This window comes from Talpa occidentalis, unplaced genomic scaffold (assembly GCF_014898055.3).
Source record: "Talpa occidentalis isolate TD23 unplaced genomic scaffold, MPIMG_talOcc4v2.1 talOcc4.3, whole genome shotgun sequence".
In the NCBI taxonomy this organism is placed as follows: Eukaryota; Metazoa; Chordata; class Mammalia; order Eulipotyphla; family Talpidae; genus Talpa; species Talpa occidentalis.
The window spans coordinates 87223302-87244696 of record NW_023603184.1 but is presented as its reverse complement, the minus strand read 5'-3'; the positions used below and the strand labels follow the sequence as shown (position 1 = coordinate 87244696).

General features: G+C 34.8%; 1 protein-coding gene across 1 annotated transcript in view; it reads right to left on the bottom strand.

Moving 5' to 3' along the window:
- Positions 1-21395, bottom strand: part of ARL6IP6 (ADP ribosylation factor like GTPase 6 interacting protein 6) — a 33437-nt gene that overhangs the window by 6180 nt on the left and 5862 nt on the right. The window contains exon 3 of the mRNA XM_037523344.2: positions 19350-19482. Within this exon, the coding sequence (XP_037379241.1) occupies positions 19350-19482 (133 nt within the window). The remainder of the gene's footprint in view (positions 1-19349; positions 19483-21395) is intronic.

Below are 21395 nucleotides of genomic sequence, written 5' to 3'. Positions count from 1 at the left end.
CTTAGACATGTGACCCAAAACATTCGCAGCTAAGAATAAAGTGAACTTAATCAATTAAAAACTTTTGTGTTTCAAAGGATACTATAAAGAAAATGAAAAGACAACCCAAATAGAAGATAGTATTTGTAAAACTATCTTCTAAGGTTTTACTATACTGTACTCATCTCAATAGTAGCGCAAAATGATTATTTTAGTGATGAACTAACACTTTTATACTAAGTTCATCTGCTACAGTAAATGTGCAAAACGAGCAAAGAAAGTTTTTCAAAAATCAAATAGTAAAACAACAAAGTAATTTTTAAAAAGGAAACAGAACGAGAAATAAAAAAGACATTGGAATACATTTAGCATCCAGAAATAAATTCATTTGAAAGTGTAGGTGTGTGGGAATAAAACTAACAATTATATCTTTTCAAGTTCTTTTCTCCTTATTACTAATAATGGTTTCATTTTATCAGTGGAGAAATCAAGATGTATCTTATCTTCAAAAGAGCTATCATTATGTTTATATAGAGCAAAGAGATATTGGTGATCAAGCAGTTTAACTTCCAGTCCTTTGATTTTGAGATCCCCCAGGTTATATTAAACACGAAGCAAAAAATAAGATTAAGCTCATTACTTTTAAGTTAACTGGGGAAAGAGCTTCAATTCCAGGAATTGTAGGTTCTTAGTCCACTCTCAAGGTGAGGCCCAGAAGGCACATGTGGTATATTATAAATTCTTTTTAAATTTTAATTTGTATGCATATGTAATTCATATGCATATGTAATTCACGCATACTGGTCTTATGTGAATTAAAAATAAAAAACCCTACTGGTCTAAAATCTCTATTGTGCATTATTTTATTCATAGTTTTATCATAGAGTCTACTATGGACTTTAAAAGGGTATGAAAGTAGGGGCCTCCCCGGTGGCGCCGCGGTTGAGCGCTGGGCTGCCAAGCTGCCCGCAGCCTCTGCGGCGCCAGTTCGATCCCCGGCTGCTCCCCGGCCAGCGGAGGAGGGTCCCACATGGCGCGCAGACCTCTCCTGCCGCCCGCTGCTCCCCTCAGCAGTGTCCTTCGGTCCTTCTGCCTGCTCTGCTCCCCGCTCTGGCTCTGGTGAATTCTCTCACCCTCCCGTGCTTCTGACTGTACCCAGTGCTTGTATAAATAAATAAATAAATAAATTTAGAAGAAAAGAAAACCTTATTTAAAAAAAAAAAAGGGTATGAAAGTATACATTTGTAGAGGTTTGAATTTATAACTCCTGGGAGCAGATACCAAGATGCAAACCTACTTTACACATCAATAAACATAATTTGGGGGAAAAAATTCTCATAATAGAGCTATTTCTATATCCTAAAGAATTATAGAAAAGGTATTATTTTGTTCTGGTTTTAAAGAACTCTTTCCCAATAAAAAAAAATCTTAAAATGAAGTACTTAAGTGGTTCTTGTTAGTAAAGTTTAAGCTCTTTAGTTAGAAATGGGATTGACAGCCAGCTTTGCCACTTATAGGGAGTATGAAGGTACAATGTGTTTGACCCCTCTGAGCCTCAACTTCCCCAAATGAAAGAAAAATAGACTCTACCCTTACTAAGTTATGAGGATCAAGTGTTTGGAACATAATGGACAATGAAAAAATGCTAGTCCATACATAATACAGGAAGGGCTTAACTATGGATAAGATTTTTAAGAATTCTTTCGCCTTTCTATTTCAATTCTTTCTTCTAATCAAAATAACTAAACCTAGATGTATCCCAAATCCAAAACAAGAAACAAACAATAACATACTACAGACCGAGGAGGTAAATGGAAGAAGAAAACTGAAGAATTATATACATTGGTATTATCCTCTTCCTCTTCTTGTAAGTTCATAATCACTTCTCCCTTTATAATTCGCTAGAGAATTTAGGACTTTCACTATTTAAATCCAGATTTTATAGTTTGGAAAAACAATTTCTAGCAATATAGATACATTAATATTTAATAGTAACTTGTAAAGTGACTATCATAAAAGAATTGTCAATTATTTTCATTTTTTCAGAAATAGAATACATTTAAAATTTAAGATTCAAATGAGTTCAATTACTATGATAATTTAAGTAACCAACTTTCTTCTGAACAATAAATTGAAGCACTGAAGCCTGAAGCCATTGCCAAAAGGTTCACATAAATTTCCTTTTTTAATTTAAGACTGAGGCCAACAGATGCAAACAGTTCTCACTCTATGTTTTACTCTGTTTATTGTTTATGCTCTAACCTTGGTTGACTGAACTGAATCTCTAACACATACTGGACTTCACTCTCTTGAAGACTTCATTCCTGTATTAATTCTTTTCTTTTCCCTATTTACATACCCACATTCAGACATGCTTTTGTGACAGAGTTCCTGCAATTTAAAACAGTAATTTCACTGCCAACTGAATTTGCTCTAAAAATCTTGCTCTCTGGGCTTGCCAGAATAAAAGGTTATATTAAGACCTTACAATAAGAACCAAATGGCTATTTATTTGTGTCTGACTGGCTCAGTGGGAGACAGGATGAGTTAGTACTAATCTACTTCCCCTTCACACATGCAAAATGCCTTTAATTTTCCATCCTTCCCCTAGTCAAGAAATCTCCAATCCTGTAAAATTTTAAGCTGTGTTAGTTTTGGTTGAAATAACTATCATTTCTCTATCTGTAATAAAAAGTTCTTAATCCAAGATCCAAAACTTGAAAACACTAAACATCGTATTTCATTTCGTTAAAAAACATTTCCTTTTCTATCTTCCATAAACACAAAAAAGACAGGATTTCTTTTGTATTCTTTTGTCTTAAAAAGTACTTATAATTTGGTAGAAAGGATGAAGCTGTGTGTGTTACAATTAACTTTACCAGTGTTAAGGGTTAGTTAGATTTTCAAAGAGAAAGCATTGCTCCCTGATTTCATCTCTTTGCTCTCTTTAGGAAAATACAACATACATTATATTTGCCCCTTACTTTATATTCTAAGGTTCTTTATTTTATAATTTTCTCAATTCTCTTTTTATTCTTTTACTACACCAAAACTTACAAAATAAATTCTCTATATCAGGCACTATATATGAAAAATAAGTGAGCAAGAATCAGTACATAGTGTGGTAAATATTCAAGTTTTGCAGGCAACATTATTGTAACATAAAAGCACCAATCAGCTTAGAGAGATTTTAAAGAGTTAATACCTGACCTAAGATTGTGCATAAGGAATTTAGAGTTCTCAACAAATAAGTTTATGGAAAAGCAAAAGATAATGGGGAATAGAGGAAGTGGTCAAGAGTTTGTTACATTAGTATAAAGGACAGACAAACCTAATTGCTTTCTAATGGAGTTTATCATGGCTCTCTACTTATAGGACTACTTTTTACCTATCTGAAAATCTAATTCTCCACCTTAAAGAAATAAAATCCCCTCCTTTGTTGTTCCTGTGATGACTAAATGAGATTTATATTAACAAGTACTTGTTTAGCAGTATCTAGTATCAAACACAAACTCAATTAACACAATAAATGTCAGCTTTTGGTGGTGTCCTTGGCTAGTCAGAATTACTAATGGAGGAATAACACAAGGTAGTGCTACCAGATTTCTCCCTTGAGTTACTGGTTGGATGAATTATCATTCACCAAGACACTGAAGCTCAGAGAAGAAACAGGTTGGTGGGAAGAGGAAAAAAAATGAAGTTAATTTTAAATATGCTAAACTGGAAATACCTGTGAGACACAAAAATAAAAATTACTAGCAACCAACAGGAAATACAAATGAAAACCAAAAGGGAGGATCCCAGAGAGAGATTCAAGAAAAAGTTAGACTTGAGGGACTCCCCGGTGGCACAGCGAGTTGAATGTAGTGCTCTGAAGCTGTCCGCAGCCTCTGCGGCACAGGTTCGATTTCCGCTCAGCCAGGGAAATTGGCAGACAAGGCGCAGCAGACCTCTGCTGTCTTGCCCACTGCTCCCCTCAGCAATGCTTTCGGTCCATCTGCCTGTTCTGCTCCCCACTCTGTCCTGGTGAATTCTCTCACCCTCCCATGCCTCTGGCATGTACCCCAGCTCTTTTATAAATAAAAAATAAAATCTTAAAAAAAAAAAAGCTAGACTTGAAAATCTTTAGCCAGTAAGCAGCAGCTTAAGAAAAGGAATTCCACATCTGAATAGTAGTAATCCGATAGCTATAAAAAATAAATAAATTTCTGGTGTGACAGAAATTAAAAAAGAAAAGCATGTTGAAAAGGAATGATAAACCATTTCAAATAATAGACTGAAAAATGAACATTAAATTTTGAAATTAAGCGGTCCCTAATGAAATCGAAGGAGAAAATTGTTTAGTGTAAGAGTAGTAGCAACTGCAGTTACTACGAGAAAAAGAACAATTGCTTCTCCAGTCTTCCAACATGCTAAAAACATGAAGAAGAACTAGGACTTTTCCCTCTAACACAGGAGAAACTTGAAAGTTTTACAAATATCCTAGCAAGGATACTTTAGACATTTGGTGGTGATTATAATATAGTCTACACAAAATTATAATGCTGTATATCTGAAACCTCTGTAATGTCATAAACCAATGTTACTTCAGTTAAAAAATGTATCCTAACAAGTTGATACAAAGAGGTTGAAAATATGTGGGGAAAAAAAAGGAATTGTGGGAGTGGGCTCTAGAGCATAGCAAATAAAAAATAAGGTGACAAAACCTTCATCCTCTGCGATAAGAGGAATAATAGAATGATGAATATGGATACAAATGTGTAATGGAATGGGTGAAGGAAGATGCAGGAGTTTCTCTTGAAATGATTTTTCACTGAAACTGACAGTGAAGTCCATTATAAATAGGAGTAATGGGATGAAGATTAGGAATAGTTATAGGGAAAAAAGGAGATGTGTAGAAGAGACAGATGGATAGCATTAGCTAAAATACTAACTCAGATTACAATGATTCGAACTCCAAGTTATTCATATCTTAGTCTGGATGATTCAACTCTGCCTCATTATTCTCTTTATACAATAGGGCCTGGTCTATTTTAGAATGAATTTTAGGTCTTCTGCTATTTTAGCATTTCACTAGCTCTGCTCTGGGCTTGCTCTCCTACTTGACCTTTTTATAACTTCGAAATTTTATAAGGCAGACACTTCATAGTTTTTTATACTAAATCTTATAAAAGTTCACTAAGTTCATTTAAGTTCAGTATAAGACAATTGTGACAAATGTGAGGTATTTACTTTGGCTTTCCTACTTTTAAATTTCAATTAAAATTATTTCCTTGCTGGACCTCCCCTGGTGGCGCAGCGGTTGAGCGCTGGGTTGCGAGGCTGCCCACAGCCTCTGCAGCACCAGTTCGATCCCTGGCCACTGGCGAGGGTCCCACCAAAAAAAAAAAATATTTCCTTGCTATTAACCTTTCTCCTACAGTATTTGTTAACCCTAAAAAACACTTCTCAGACTTGTCAAGGAAGTCACTGGTAGACTCAAAACTAAAAGGAACAAATTTTTAAAAAGGGTTTACAAATGTCTTATTTTGCTATAAGGTTATAAGCTTTTCTTGATTATTCAAATAGTCTTTTTTTAAAAAATATATTTAAAGAACAAGTTTATTTTAAAAAAGACCAGAAAAGTGAAAGACAGTTGCATAGACACAAGCGGGCAGGAAGAGATGCCTCAAGTAGTCATTACTACTTTTTATCTTTTATCCTGAATACTCAGATATCAGTAAATGTTATTATTAATTAGATATGAATTATTTGTGTTTCATGATGAAAATGTAACTTTTTAGGAATGTGTTCTATCCTTAAGGCTATACACCTAATCAATTAAAATGGAACTATCTGAACAGATAACCCTACCCTATCCATCATTCATAATCAATATATGAGTAGTCTCCTAAAGCAGCGGTTGGGAAACTATGATATGCCCGCCCTGCCTCCTGTTTCTTTTTATTGGAACATAACCTCATTCATCTTTTTATAAATTATCCATAATGACAGAGTTGAGGAATTGTGACAAGAGACCATATGGCACACAAAGCTAAAAATACTTACCACTTAGTTCCCTACAGAAAAAAGTCCACTGACTTTTGATTCAAAGCTTTCAATTCAAAGTACAGTCCATAGACCAGCAATATATAGGCATTGACAGGGAATTTCTTAGAAATTCAGAATCTCAGATCCTGCAACAGGCATATGAATCATTATTTCTAACTTTAAATCTTTTAAGACTCAAAGTAAATACTGATGCTCACAATTTGGAAATACATAAATTAGCAAAACTGTTTTGAAGTAAATCTTTCAGAAATCTATACTAATTACTTTCTACATGAAAGTTTAAGTTAAAGAAGTTTTACAAAAAATGTAAGTTGAATGAATATTTATAAAACTGTTTACTTCATTGTATCAACGTGTATCTACATAGATGTATGACTTCTTCAAAATTTTATATGACAAATAAATAGAAATCAGGTAAGAGATTACACAGGAAAAAAGTCCCTCCCATTTATCTTTCTCTTCTTTTCATATATATTTACCTTGCATTTATGTACATTTGTATTTCAGAATAATCTGTTAGTATAAAATATGGCAGAATATTTTTACAGTAAAGTGCCAGAGAATAAGATTAAAACTATCACATTGGCCAATTTACCAGATTTTTAAGTATGGGTATATTTGGATTAACTGATATAGTTTCAGATGGATACACATACACAAACTATACACACAAATGCATATATAATATACAGTCACAGAGTCATAAGGTTTTACTAATTAAGATTACAAATAGGGGCCTCCCCAGTGGCGCAGCAGTTGAGCGCTGGGTTGCGAAGCTGCACGCAGCCTCTACAGCGCCGGTTCAATCCCCAGCTGCTCGCAGGCCACCGGAGGAGGGTCCCACATGGAGCGCAGACCTCTCCTGCCGCCCGCGGCTCCCCTCAGCAGTGTGCTTTGGTCCTTCTGCCTGCTCTGCTCCCCACTCTGGCTCTGTTGGGTTCTCTCACCCTCCAGCATTTCTGACTGTACCCAGTGCTTATATAAATAAAATAAATAAATCTTAAAAAAAAAAGATTACAAATAAAAAAAATAATTATAAAAATATGTGCTCTATAGTTAAACTTTGTTAAAAATAGAAATGTGTGCATGTGCATTTTTTTTTGGCAAATCTAAAGGTATAACTTAGCCTGTTAATATGACTGTGAGTTATCTAAAATAAGACTGAGCTCCCTTTCACTTTCAAAGTTATATTAATTTTGTGCTGTTTTATAATGCGCATGTATTTATTCAATAGTCATAAAAAAATCTATAAAGAAATTTTAAATCATAGTCACCGTCTTCTTAATTACTAATTATTGAAAACTAGAAAATACTATTAAAGTATAAAGTTCTTCTCTTTTCAAAGATTTATTTTATTTATTTCTGCATAGAGCTGGAGTGTAGGCCAGAGATAAGGGGGGGAGGGTGCGGCACAGAGGACTCACCAGAGACAGAGTGGGGAGCAGAACAGGAGGATAGACTAAAAAACACTGTTGAGGGGAGCAGAGGGTGAAACAGGAGAGGTCTGCTGGCCACATGGGTTAACTCCCCGGCTAGGGATCGAACTCGAGATGCAGTGGCTGCCGATAGCTTGATAGTGCTGAGACCTGACCTCTTACGACACCAGGGAGGCCTGAAAGTATGCAGTTCTTAAAAATTATGACTGTACTGGGTTCATAATAAATCTCAGGTAAGTATTATCTGGGTAAACATTTGCATGAAAGATGCAAAAGTTGAGTGAAAATGTGTAAACATATATATTTAAAGGTGAACTGCTGGGCCTCCCTGGTGGTGCAAGCAGTTAAGACACAACCTATGAAGCAATTTGCAGCTACTGCAGCATGAGTTCGATCCCTGACCAGGGAGCTACCCACATGGCACAGCAGACCTCTCCTGACTTGCCCACTGCTGCCCTCAACAGTGTATTTCAGTCAGTCTGCCTGTTCGGTTCCCCACTCTATCTCTGGTGAATCCTCTCATGCCCCGCACCTCTGGTCTGTATGCATAAATAAATCTTTAAAAAAAAAGAAAAAGAAAAAGTGAACTGCATGTGTCACAGGAAAATACACAGGAACACAGGTGATTATTTTGAAATTATGTCCATTGCCCCATGGCCTGTAATTTTTTTTAATGATTTGCATTACAAATAAACACTAGTTAATAAAATATTTACCATTTTAATGGAGGAAGTTGATCTATCAATTTATTCAAAATAAGCTATATTGATAGAGCTTCCACATGATCCAGCTATTCCACTCCTAGGTATTTACCCAAAGGACAAAGAAACATCAATTCCGAAGAGCACCTGCATCCCTATGTTTACAGCAGCACTATTTACAATAGCTAAGCTTTGGAAACAACCCAAATGCCCAAAAATAGATGAATGGATCAAGAAGATGTGGTACATATACACCATGGAATATTATTCAGCCTTCAAAGAAGATAAACACATGCAATTTGCAGCAACATGGATGGAACTAGAAGGGATCATGCTCAGCGAAATAAGCCAGAAAGAAAAAGAAAAATACCGGATGGTCTCACTCATAACAGAAATCTAGAAAACCTAAATAAGGGACCAGGAAAAAGAATAACTATAAAAAGTGAAAATCATAATCAACAAACAATTATGAACCAGAGATACATTATGGGGAGGGGGGGAGATAAGGAGGGATTGGGGTCAAAATAAGGGGGTTGCAATTGTATGGGGAATATAAAAATTAAATTCAAAACAAAACAAAATAAGCTATATTATGATGGAATTGAAAATTTCAACTTTAAAGATTCCCTCATTTTAAAAAAAAGACTTCATTTTTCTTAGCATTATTGTTTCCCAGCTATGCAGACAACATCTTTAGTCTTGCTGCCTCTTCTATAACATAGAATGGTCCACATGATCTCTTTAAATCCTCTGAATCTCAATTGTGCAATAATTATGCCTCATATATATATTAGTCATTTATCTAGAATTTTACCAACTAGAAATTTTTTTTTTTTTTTTTAGATTTATTTATACTGGATACAGTCAGAAGTGCGGGAGGGTGAGAGAACTCACCAGAGCCAGAGCGGAGAGCAGAACAGGCAGAGTGACTGCTGAGGGGAGCAGTGGGCAGCAGTAAAGGTCTGCGGCCATGTGGGACCCTAATCCAGAGGCTGGGGATCGAACCAGCGCTGCACAGGCCGCAGGCAGCCTAGCAACCCAGTGCTCAACCGCTGCACCACTGGGGAGGCCCCCAACTAGAAATTAATTTGAGTCACAATCCCACATTTTGTTGGTAAAATATTAACAAACATAATAACCTATGGGCATTCAAAGAACCTAAAGATGAGCAAAGTTCTTTAAAATGGAATTATATATGTATATATTTTAAATACATCTTATTGTACTACAATTTCCTAGAAATCTATCAAAGAGAAATAAAGGTACTTTCAAAGTACCTTTGGTTAGGTAAAACTACAAATTAACCTACCGTCTAACTGGCTACAAACTGAAGAATGGCAGACATTTAACTTTACTCACCAGAGAATCTATGTATAAAAATGCCTAAGGATATCAATCTGTTGGTAGGCAATGCCTTGATTAGGCACAGTCATTATACACTAAGAAATTAAGATACACAGTACACAGTGAGATTTCCAAGCCTTTGGATTTTATGAGACAATTAAACAAGGTATTTTACAAAAAGTAAGTAAAGTGTTTGGAACACTTTGTGTTAAAAACCATTACCATTTACTTTTTCAGCATTATTTTGTAAAAGGAAGCGTACCTTAATACCAAAAGACTAGGAAGGGAGGAAAACAGAATAGAAAGGATAGAATCTCAAGATAAATAACAATTACACTAGAGAAGATAACTGAAGAATTTTAATTAAGAAGAAAGGAAAAGCTCTACTTTATCACTTGATATATTTATTGCTTTAGGTAGAAAACCTATACTTAGAGTAGATATCACTATTTTTATCCCACTTTAGAGTAGGAAATTAAAAACTCAGAGAAACTGACTTGCTCAAAAATTCTTCTGTTAATATGGAGTAGCTTGGATTTGGTAGCTATCTCCTTTTGTAAGGAGGGTGGTCCCCAGGAAAAGGGGAGGTGCCAGGTTCTCTCTCCCACCCAAGGGAGGGTGGAGCTGAGGAGGGAAGAGAAGTTGGAAAAGAGACTGGAGAGGTAAGGAAGCAGGATGGAGAGCCAGGAGACCTGAAGGCACAAGGAGCAGAGAGACATGTAAAAAAAACTGTGCTTGCTTCTTGGTCCTGAACTAGTTGAAACAGATGTGGATGAGACACCCGTGGGGATGTTAATAATGGCAGCTTTTATCTTGGTTTTTGATATTGCTCTTTTCCTTCCAGACTTCTCTGGCTTTTTCTGACCCCTTTCTATGGATCCCTGCCGGAAGGTGCTTTAGACTTGTGTCAGGCTTTCAGGCCTTGCTTTTGGCCAAGCCTGTTTGGCTGGACTTTTACCCACCAGGGGATGGGTAACTTTGGGAGCTTGATTCAGAAACTACATTTTTTCTCTTTTCTTTGTTGTACACTAATTGTATTAAAGTTCCTTTCCATTAAAGGTCTTATATGTTTTGTCTTGATGCAGCGGATAGCAGAACCTATTTAGAGCAGGCAGGTTTGAGGGTTTTGGGGTGCCTCCTTTTGCCCTGTAACACTTTCTGACTTGTACATTCAACCAGGCTACCTCTAATAATTTACAAAGACTGTTGAACAGACAGAAAGGGTTGCAAGTACAAAACTGGCAAAGACTATCTCTCAGGTATCATCAGTGCTGCTCTGTGCATATGGACACCTGTGCCTTTTCAGCAGCCCTTTTATAACACATTGTAAATAAGCATAAGCAAAAGCCACAGCAAACAGATGCAAAACACACACACACACTTCTAGTTATGTCACTTTATGAAAACCAAGAATTAAAATGAATTCTTACAGGAATTTGTTATAGCTATTTATGTTTCCATTCAGAATAGTAATGGAATATATTTTATAAGACATACACATATTTTAACCCTTTATTTCAAAAAGCTGTAGTGCAGTGCCATCAATATATTCATTAACAGTGGTATCACCACATTTGATGGCTCAAAACAGATCCTAGATAATGAAACTTCATGATATTCAAATAACAAGGCCAAGTTCTTGATCTCTATCTTTTGTTAGCTTTTCTCTCCTACTGTAATTAGCCATCTGACATCTGTTTCATTAGTTTCATTAGAAATAAAGAATCTGATTTGACAAAGTGGCAGATGTCCAAAATCTGTATGAAAAGAATAGTAGACTCAATTTATTATGCTCAACATTAAGCCTAGTGTGTTTGGAAAATAAACTTCTAATTTAAATATTAATCACCCACTTTTCTTGACCTCTACATTTTTATTACTATCCCAATTAAGAATCCACAACTCTTTTTCTACAAAGATTTACTATTCTATTTACACTATATCTTCTTAACCTCCTAGAATTAAGGCCTCCAATGTCAAGAACAAGAAGTTAGAGAAAACCCTCTAAAAACAGAAAAACAAACAATATTGAATAGAAAAGGAATATAGTAACATAGCAATGCCAGTTTTAAATCCTGAATTTTCTACAAAATTCATATGTTAAATATTCTACTCACTGCTTCCCCCACAACGGTACTAACAAGCAGCACATCCTACCATACACATGTCATGGACATATTTCAGCACCTGATTATGTCCAGAACACGTTATATAGGAAATAACATCTGCAAGATAGTATCAGCTTACATGTGTTAATTTTTAGTTTGTGTAATAGTTACTGAAAACAGTTTATCAAAAAAATCAACCATTTCCTTTTTTATCTCACTTACTAAGTGAATTTGCAGATTCCAAATAGCATTGTAAGGTAAATTATTTTTTAAAAATAAACTACAATATGTAAAATTTATGTTAAAAATGTATTTTTGAAATCCAGTATCTCATATTTATCAAATATCATGTGACTGGAAGCAAAAGGATAGGAAAGTGGGTAACTCAGAGTGATCCAGACAAAAAAAAATAAGAGCAAGAGCATTAGGAAAGCAGCAGAGAGCCCTTGATTTGTATAATAACTATGAAATAACACAGATTGCCAATCAAATTCTATCGTGTATAGCACAACCATACAAGAAGACACCATTCTTTATCTGAGTTCATGCCTGGAAATTACATACTAGTAATTGTAAAGTTTCTCTGCATTTTGACCATAAACTACAGATCAAATAAAGGATGGTTATGACCAATAATACTTTAAAAGATACCAAATTTCAAACTTCTCTTGCAATGTAAGATCATGAATTTATGTTCTTATTTCTATAAAATGGATATTTACTGTGCCTTTCAATGTCTTATTCTAGAAAACAGTTTTTTATTTTTTTATATCATTGTTCATTTTTAAACAATATTTGCTTCCCCCCACCCCCTCAGGTGCAGTCCCCTCAGAGTTTCCTTCACCAATGCACCCTCGCACCATCACCTCAGTCCCCTGTGCTCCTCCCGCCCTCACTCTGATCCCTCTCCCTCCTCCTTCCTTGCAGGATGTCTCTGATTTATAATTGTCTGTTTTTGCTTTGTTGTGTTTTGTACTGTTATTTTTTACAATGATGTCTTATTTGGTTCCCCTATATTCTTGCTATAAGTGAAACCATCCGATATTTTTCTGAAAACACAGTTTTTTAAGAGGCACCTGCAGTACAAACTCTAACTTTGACTTAAAACTAAGTCACACCATGGAAAAAATATACACATTTGCTTGATTCTGATAACTCCAAATGGCTACTCGAGGGATGATTTTGAAGGGTTCATTCAGTCTTTTAAAAAATCTATCAGGAAAGGGCCTCCCCAGTGGCGCAGCGGTTGAGCACTGGGTTGCAAAGCTGCCCACGGCCTCTGCGGTGCCGGTTCGATCCCTGGCTGCTCCCTGGCCACCGGAGGAGGGTCCCGCATGGCGCGCAGACCTCTCCTGCCGCCCACTGCTCCCCTCAGCAGTGTACTTCGGTCCTTCTGCCTGCTCTGCTCCCCGCTCTGGCTCTGGTGAATTCTCTCACCCTCCCGAGCTTCTGACTATACCCAGTGCTTGTATAAACAAATTAAATAAATAAATAAATCTTAAAAAAAAATCTATCAGGAAAACTTAAAATTATGTTTGCTTTTTTCTTTTAACCAATATTCCAATTTTTTTAAAAAAAACCCACATGGGCCTCCCTGGTGGCTTAGGGTTAAGTCTCAGCGCGATCACCACTATGGCGTGAGTTCAATCCCCAGCCAAGTAGCTAACCCACATATCGGCAGGATGCCTCTCATGTCTCGCCTGCTGCTCCCCTTAGCAGTGTATTTCAGTAAAATCCACCTGCTTTGCTCCCCACTCTCTCTCTGGTGAATCCTCTCACCCATCTCTGCACCTCTGGCCTACATCCTAGTTCTTTTACATAAAAACAAAACCCCACAGATAATCAAACTCATTAAACTAAAGGCAGAATTATGCTCATGGTTGATACCATTTTTTAAAAAATAATTCATTCTACCCTCAAAAAGACTCATCTTTAGTTGTATGATTCAAATTAACATAATAAGTCTTTTAGGACAGAAGTCAACAGAGAATTATGAAGCACTGAGACATTCTCTAAAACTCACAAAACTGTGACTGTAAGACATAACGTATTTCTCAACAGGAGAAAATTATTTCAAATCAGTTTTGCAACAAGTGATTCCAAAGTCCAAGTTTTTGATTCAGATATTCTGAAATTCATCAGAAACTTTACTTTTATATATCCTTTGACCAGAATAAGGTTAGAATTCAAAATTTTCAGCACTCAATTTCTACAATATAGTTAGCAATCATTTTAAAAGCAATCATTGGTTTTTCCTTATTGGAAATAACTCTCTCTGGACATATTCAATACAAAATAATAGTCTTATCTCTATGAAGTTAATGCCTTAGTGTATAGGAGAATATGCTGTTCAGTCTAATTTTTAATCTAAATAATTTTTTTAATTGTCACTTACTAACTGCAATGAAGTAATACTCTTAACTTATTTAAAAATGCTGGTCCCTCACACTGAGGGGAGAGACCACATATTGTCCAAAAATTATTAAGAAAAAAAGAACTACATTTAAAAAGAAAAAATAAATAAAATTTTAGAATTGTATATAAAAATAGCTGGTTCCTCACCTCTGGGTCTATGTAAACACTAGTATATAACTGGCAAATTTAAAAATTCCTATCATTTTTTATCACTAAGTATTTTGAGTCATAATTACAAAACAAACGAGTTTTATATACTATACTTTTTGCTGGATCTATCAAATACATTATCACTTTTTAATAAATTTATTTCTAGACTATAAAACAATAATTCCACCCTATATGAGACCTAATCTAGAGGTTTTTACTTTTAACACAGGAATTATAAAACTATGGCTACATCACTATACCACTAGATGGGGCTCTGTGCACAAGTAATGTGAAAAAATGCTGGTCCCCAAGAGAAAACAAAGGAGAGAACAAAGACAGATGTTAAAAACAGATTTTGACTGGATTTGGCAATATTGCATGGGTCCAACTGCCACATAACAAATGCTCCGAGTGTTATTTCAATTTCTCCTATTAATTCATTTCATAATACAGAGAGGGGTTACTTAGCACAGCAAACAAAAATAATAATAGTAGAGTCAGGTGCTAGCTATGTTACATGTAAATTATTTGACTTTGTACTGGTCACCTGAATTCCTGAGATTTGATTTTTTCACCTAGAAAAAAATGTAGAACCTAGACTAATTATAATAATGAAGGTGACTTAGTTCCCTAATAAGGGAACTAAAGATAATAATCTTTAATAGGAACCTCAAAAGCATTCCCAGCAATCCTATAATATGTAAAAGGATGTACTTATTAAGAAAAATGTAGCTTCAAGGCACATCTACTATACCAAATTTCCTCCCCAATCAGGACTTGCAGAAAAGTTCTGGTGATACCATAGGGCCCATTGTTTTGAACTCTAGGTTCTTTCTGAATGCAGTATGTTGCATGGATGAGCCACATATTTAGATGCATTAACTGCTATAATTAAAGCAGATAATCACAAAGTAAAATATTGGTTACACATATATTTACCTTCTCAGAAAGCACAGACCAAATCCAATGAATGAATGTGGAAAATTAATGCAAATTAGACTGAAGATGTCAATTAAATAATATAAAAGAACAGGATTACTGAATTATAAAGTATTAAAGGGGGAATGCCTCTTATAAATACTCTAAGGAATCTAAAGTTACTGCCTCTTGTTTTTTAACACTAACAGATTTTCAGAAACCAAGAAAGTAATTTAAAGTATTGAGTTAAATACTCCAAATATTTGCTTTCTAATAAAGAAGTTTGCATATGTGACATTGTATACCTTTTAACTCAGCAAAGTCTGCACAGTGAGATGACAACCATCTTTCTTAAAATACACTATCTGAAGTCTATTAAGTGTACCTCTCTGAGAGTATATCTTGCAAAGTTCTTCAATTGCCTTGAATTTCCCTACAGGTCTAGTGCTTATGTAAAAGTTTTTAAGTTCTGTATGGACCTAAGGTGTTTTTAACAATTGCCCCAACCTTGTCCCAATTCATATGTCAAAACCTTACCCTTTCAGTATGAATACAGCATTGGTTATTTGGGAAGTCATTAGACTTTAATGAGCTCATGAGAGTAGAGCCCTCACAAAAGGGATCAGTGACCTTATTAAAAGTCACAGTAGAGCTTTTTGCTCTCTGCTTTGTGAGGACACAATGAAGAGGAGGCCATATGCAACCCAGAAAACGGCTTTCACAAGAACCCAGACATGCTGACCCCCTGTAACTTGGACTTCTGATCTTCAGAACTGTGAGAAATAAATTTTTGCTGCTAATGAGCTAAACAGTTTATGGTAATTTGTTAAAACAGCCAGAACTGACTTAAGATAATATCAAACTAATATAGAAAGTAAATATGAAATAAAATATGTAAATGAACACAAGGAAAGGGTTTTATTTCTTATTTCAACTTTCCCAGTGACTTATCCAAATTGCTAAGTTCATTAAATATTTAATCAAATATTTACTAAGTATCACTAAAGGTATTTTCTTATTTCCTTGAGTTTATGTTTCTAGGGAAACACTAGTTGATAGCCACAGTAAACATAATCTTCTCAATACTACTGTATTTCTCACTTATATACTAAGTAGTAAAAAAGACCATGTGTTTAAATCTGCAAAGAATAGAAAAATAACTATATTTTTAACAAACTAAATTACTTTCTTTGTGTTTGACATTCATGAAGATAGAAATATTTTAAGTAACAATCTAATCTTAGAAAAAAAAGTTTCTTCATTTTGTCTTAATTATCTTGCCTTTCTTCAGTATTTACTTAGTTAATAACTGTTTAATAAATAATCTTAGAATCTTGCTACCATTTATATTTCCCTTAAATTGACATACATGATGGACTTCAAAGTGTATTTCAACACTGAAAACACAAACGAAATAATGAAGGGCAAGACTGTCCAATATAATGTTCAATTTAGAAAGTGGATTACAAAACATGTATATTGTAATTCCAATTCAATTTTAAAATATGCCAAGAATGGAAAGATATAGGCATTAAAATGTTGGCATTTTCCTTGATATGGGTTTTTTCCATTTTTTTCTTTTGATTTTTTGAACATAGAACTTGTATTAGTTTTATAGAATCAAAAAAATATATACTGGCATTGTTTACATTAGATAATACAAAAATACATTGTTCTATATTTTTATATAAGCATGTTGCAAATTAATAACATATATCAACATTTCTAATAAGTTAAGTCTGAAGATTTCAAATCTGTCCAAAGGTAAAGTTGTTTCCCTGTACAAGCACTCACTCTGCTGGTAACAGAGAGAATATATTTATCCTGAAATTCCTGAAGTAATTGCATTATTTTCCACAAGCACTAGAGGGCAGGGTTTTCACTACAAAATTCAATTTTATCAATTATCACTATATTTTGACATTTTTATCTGTGGTTTCTGCTAATATGTGGTCAACTATCACTGTATTTATTATATGCCTTTTTCAAACTGTTTCTAGTAAAAAGATAATTTAAATTAGTTTGACTCCCATTAGATATTTCATAGCTGATTTATCAACTATAAAAATAACTTGGCCCGGGTCTCCCTGGTGGTGCAAGGAGTTAAGCACCGCACTATGAAGCAATCCACAGCCTTTACACCACAAGTTCAATACCCAGCCGGCCAGGAAGGAACCCACAAGGCACAGCAGACCTCTCCTGTCTCGCCCACTGCTCCCCTCAGCAGTGTATTTCAGCCAGTCCGCCTGTTCTGTTCCCCACTGTCTCTGGTGAATCCTCTCACCCCCCAAAAAAACTCCAGCCTGTACCCCAGTTCTTGTATGCATAAATCTTTTTAAAAAATAACTTGTCCCTACTTACATATTGAAAGGAATTCATATATACATATATATTTACATTCAATATACTTATTTCAAAACTATTTTCAGGGCTTTATTAACAAATATGCAACGTGACACTACCTCATATTAAAATTGGACAACTAATAAACACATTGACTACTGAGATACAACCCTATTGGTTCTGGTTCAATAAGCTATTCAAAGACAATTTAAAAAATTAGACAAATACCCCCAGAATTTCAGATCTTTAAGAGAACAATGAAATGCTTTCCTCTTAACTCCAATATGCCCTAATGTCTATGAGGCTTATGAGTTCTGCCAGTGAGGTAGAAAAGAAGCTGAGAGGGAAAATGACATTTCAAAAAAAAAGAGAACCACAAGGCTAAAAGTCATAGCATCTCGAAAGTACATCATTTATTTTGGGGATGCAAACAGATGATATCCTATAGTATAGGGTACACATCATTTGGATAAGGACTATACAAATAAATAATAAATAAATAAATAAATCTTATTATGTTATACTTAAATGGTAAATTTTACTTTGAAGTCACTGATGATTTTAAAGAGTGAAAAGTTGGAGAGGAGGAGACCAAAGAATCAAATAAATTAGCAATGCCTTAAATAGGGAAAAAATTAATGGAGGTACAAAGTATTCCCATATATTTCAAAAAGTCATTCAAAAGAATGACTGGATTTGATGAAGGGATAAATACATTAAAGTTTTTAAGTAAAATGAGTGGTTCTAAACCTTGATAAGTTCACTGAATACTGATGCTTTTAAGACTGGTTATAGTTTTCATAACTCTAAGTGCAAGGGACTTTCTGAAATCAAGGTTGCAGGACCTATTTAGTATAATTAACTTTTCAACTGAATGGTAACCAAGTAATCTATAGGATGGTATTGTAGGATAACACAGTGAAGTCAAAATTTTTAAAGATAGAAGACAGAACTTGAGTTTAGTAATGAAGACCAGTAGTACCAAAGATCATTAATAACAACCACCAGTATAACTTCCTATTTTGAGTCCCTCAAATAGATTTTATTTGATCTCTACTGTCTGTTCATAGGGTTTTGGAGCTGGTAATAATATAAATAACTATAATAGTCTGATAACATACATATCCAACAGAAATTATTTTCTGTTTTTTATGCCCCACACCTTAGTTTATAAAATAAACTGATACCCTGGATGCTCTTATTTGGAAATTTAAAATCTGAGTTTCCTGGCATAATCAAACTAGATTAGAACAATGCTTACTCAATTTTCTGAAACTCTTTAAAACAGAGAAAACAGACCAAAGAAATTTAATATTGTTCCATTATGTGTGTAATGAAACGAATCTAATCTGGCATAGACACAGTAGGTGCCATAAATGTTTGCTAATTATAAAATCAAACAGTTTAAACCCAAAGTCCAATTCAAAGAAAAGTCTAATCCACTGAAGTTCTTTTAAGTCTAATTATCTGACTGTAGCAAAACTTCCACATTACTGATATTCAGCCATCATAAATTGTTCTAAATGAAATTACATCCCCAAAGAACAAACAGCAATTAAATTTCTTAATTCTCAGATCATTTCTTGAACTTCATTTTTAAAGGATGATTGCATTATCTAGGTATGGAGTTTAAAATGCTCTTTTTTCCCTTTTTATCTAAAGGCTGAGCCAAGCTGAACACCTTGTCATTTATATTTTACAGATTAAAGAGTGGGTTCTTAATAAATTATTTCTCACAAATAAGCAGTCTTAGGTTTCTATTTTAGTATTTTTTTTAAAATAATATTTGTTCTTTTAATTGTGCTAACATTAGGATTCTTTCCATCAGGTATCACTACCATAGAGTATTTTTCAGTGTTTTAAATAGATTTGAGATGGGCAAAAAAATAAATAGGAATACTTACTTGAACCTGGCAGGTGAAAGAGGAGTAGGAGGAAACATTCCTGGTTCAAAAGAATCAAAGTAAGTCACTGTCCAAGAAAAGCTGCAGCAGGAGAATCCAGCAGTTAGAGATAATATAAGTAGAGTCCAGAATCCTTAATGGGAAGAAAAGGGAAGGGGCAATTTAAATTATTAACACCACAGCAATTTAAAATAGCATCCTCAGGTTCAAAAACCATGTGCAATTCTGATATTCTGAATTTTAGGTGATGTAAAAGACCAGAGGTTACTATAAGCTGACATATTTAGAAATGCAAAATACTAAGGCACCACATGAAGTTATATATTTGAATATTTTAATTGAATTATAATTTAGTGTGTGGAAAAGAGCAGAAATTCAACTTAAGAATATAACTCATCTGCAGTTTTATAAAATTCAATAGGTAATTCAATATGAATTACCAAATTTCCTGGTTGTACAAAAAGTACCATTTTATTTTGGCAAGAAGCAGCTAAGAAATATGTAGATTATTTGTAAATCACTTGAAAGCCCAGAAACAGATAAAACTACTAAAGACAAAGAGGAATGAAGCATAAGAAAAACTGTAGCAAAACATTTTGTGAAAGAGTAACCTAATTTTTTTTTTCTGATAGCTCTATTTCCCTTACACCCTCTTAAAGAGATAACAGACTTTGTGTTTACTGCTCCCAGAAAGATGTCACAATGCAGAAAGGAGAAATAGCCTGAATGTCTCTTTTGTTCTTATGTTGCAAAGTAAGTAAAGGAACTAGTACAACAAATACAGCATCTCTTCTTGAGAAACCGCAAAGACAATGAGCGACTGGGGTATAGATAAAAGGTTTGTGAGTAACAAGGAGAAAGCATGAGGTCTTTATCTACAGGTAAGAAAGGCTTCCTTGGTTTGAAGAAAGCATGCTATGTATGTGTGTTTGCACTTGTGAGTGTATGAGTGAAGAGTGCCACTGGGCCTTCCTGATAGAGTCATGAGAAGGGGCTACTCAACACCAGAGGGTTTACAGTTGTATCCAGTCTTGGGAGATGGGCCTACAGGCAAGCTTTCAGATACCTCTGCTCAAAGTTAGGCACAGAAACAACAAATGGTCACATTGCTGGAAGGTACTACATTTGAAAAGTCGTCCTGACCAAAATGAGAGATTTCAGCCATAATTCATTTGAGCAAATGTCTTGAGCATTAACTTGTACTCCCATTCCAAAACCCTGGCACTGTGTCAGCATAAAGAATCTTAACCCAACCTGGGTGTGCGTAGATAGTTGTACTATCTTTTGCTAAATCAGTGATAGGGAATCAAAACACAAATGAGATTACTTAGTGTACAATTAAAACTTATGGGGGCCTCCCTGGTGGCGCAAGGGGTCAAGCACCGCACTATGAAGCAATCCGTAGCCTCTGCAGCATGAGTTCGATTCCTGGCCGGCCAGGGAGAAATCCACATGGCATAGCAGACCTCTCCTGTCTCATCTGCTGCTCCCCTCAGCAGTATATCTCAGTCAGTCTGCCCGTTCTGTTTCCCACTCTGTCTCTGGTGAATCCTCTCACCCTCCCGCGCTCCTGACTGTACCCAGTGCTTGTATAAATAAATAAATAAATCTTTAAAAAAAATACATAAAGATAGCAGAACAAAGATGGTAATTAAAAGAATTGGAGAATTGCTGTGGAAAGGTGAAACGTCTTAATATCTAAAAAAAGTGAGAAAGACAAAATAACAGATAAAAAATAACAAAATGTGAGATAAAGTTCATTCTGCTTTACTACTCAGTTATTTTAATAAAACAACTGTCAAATTTAATACAAGAATATTCTAAAGCTACCAGAAATGACTACTATTCCATGATCTAAATGGTTGCCTGATTTTGGACAATTTAATTACATGTTCAATTTGCACTAATTAACAGCCACATCACTGATAAATGCCAGGTCACAATGACAATGTAATATTGTGGTTTAGAAGTGCTTATGCCTCTTTACTCAATTAATTGATGATGAAACAGAAAAGCCACAGAAGTCAGCTACTCCCAACAACTAAA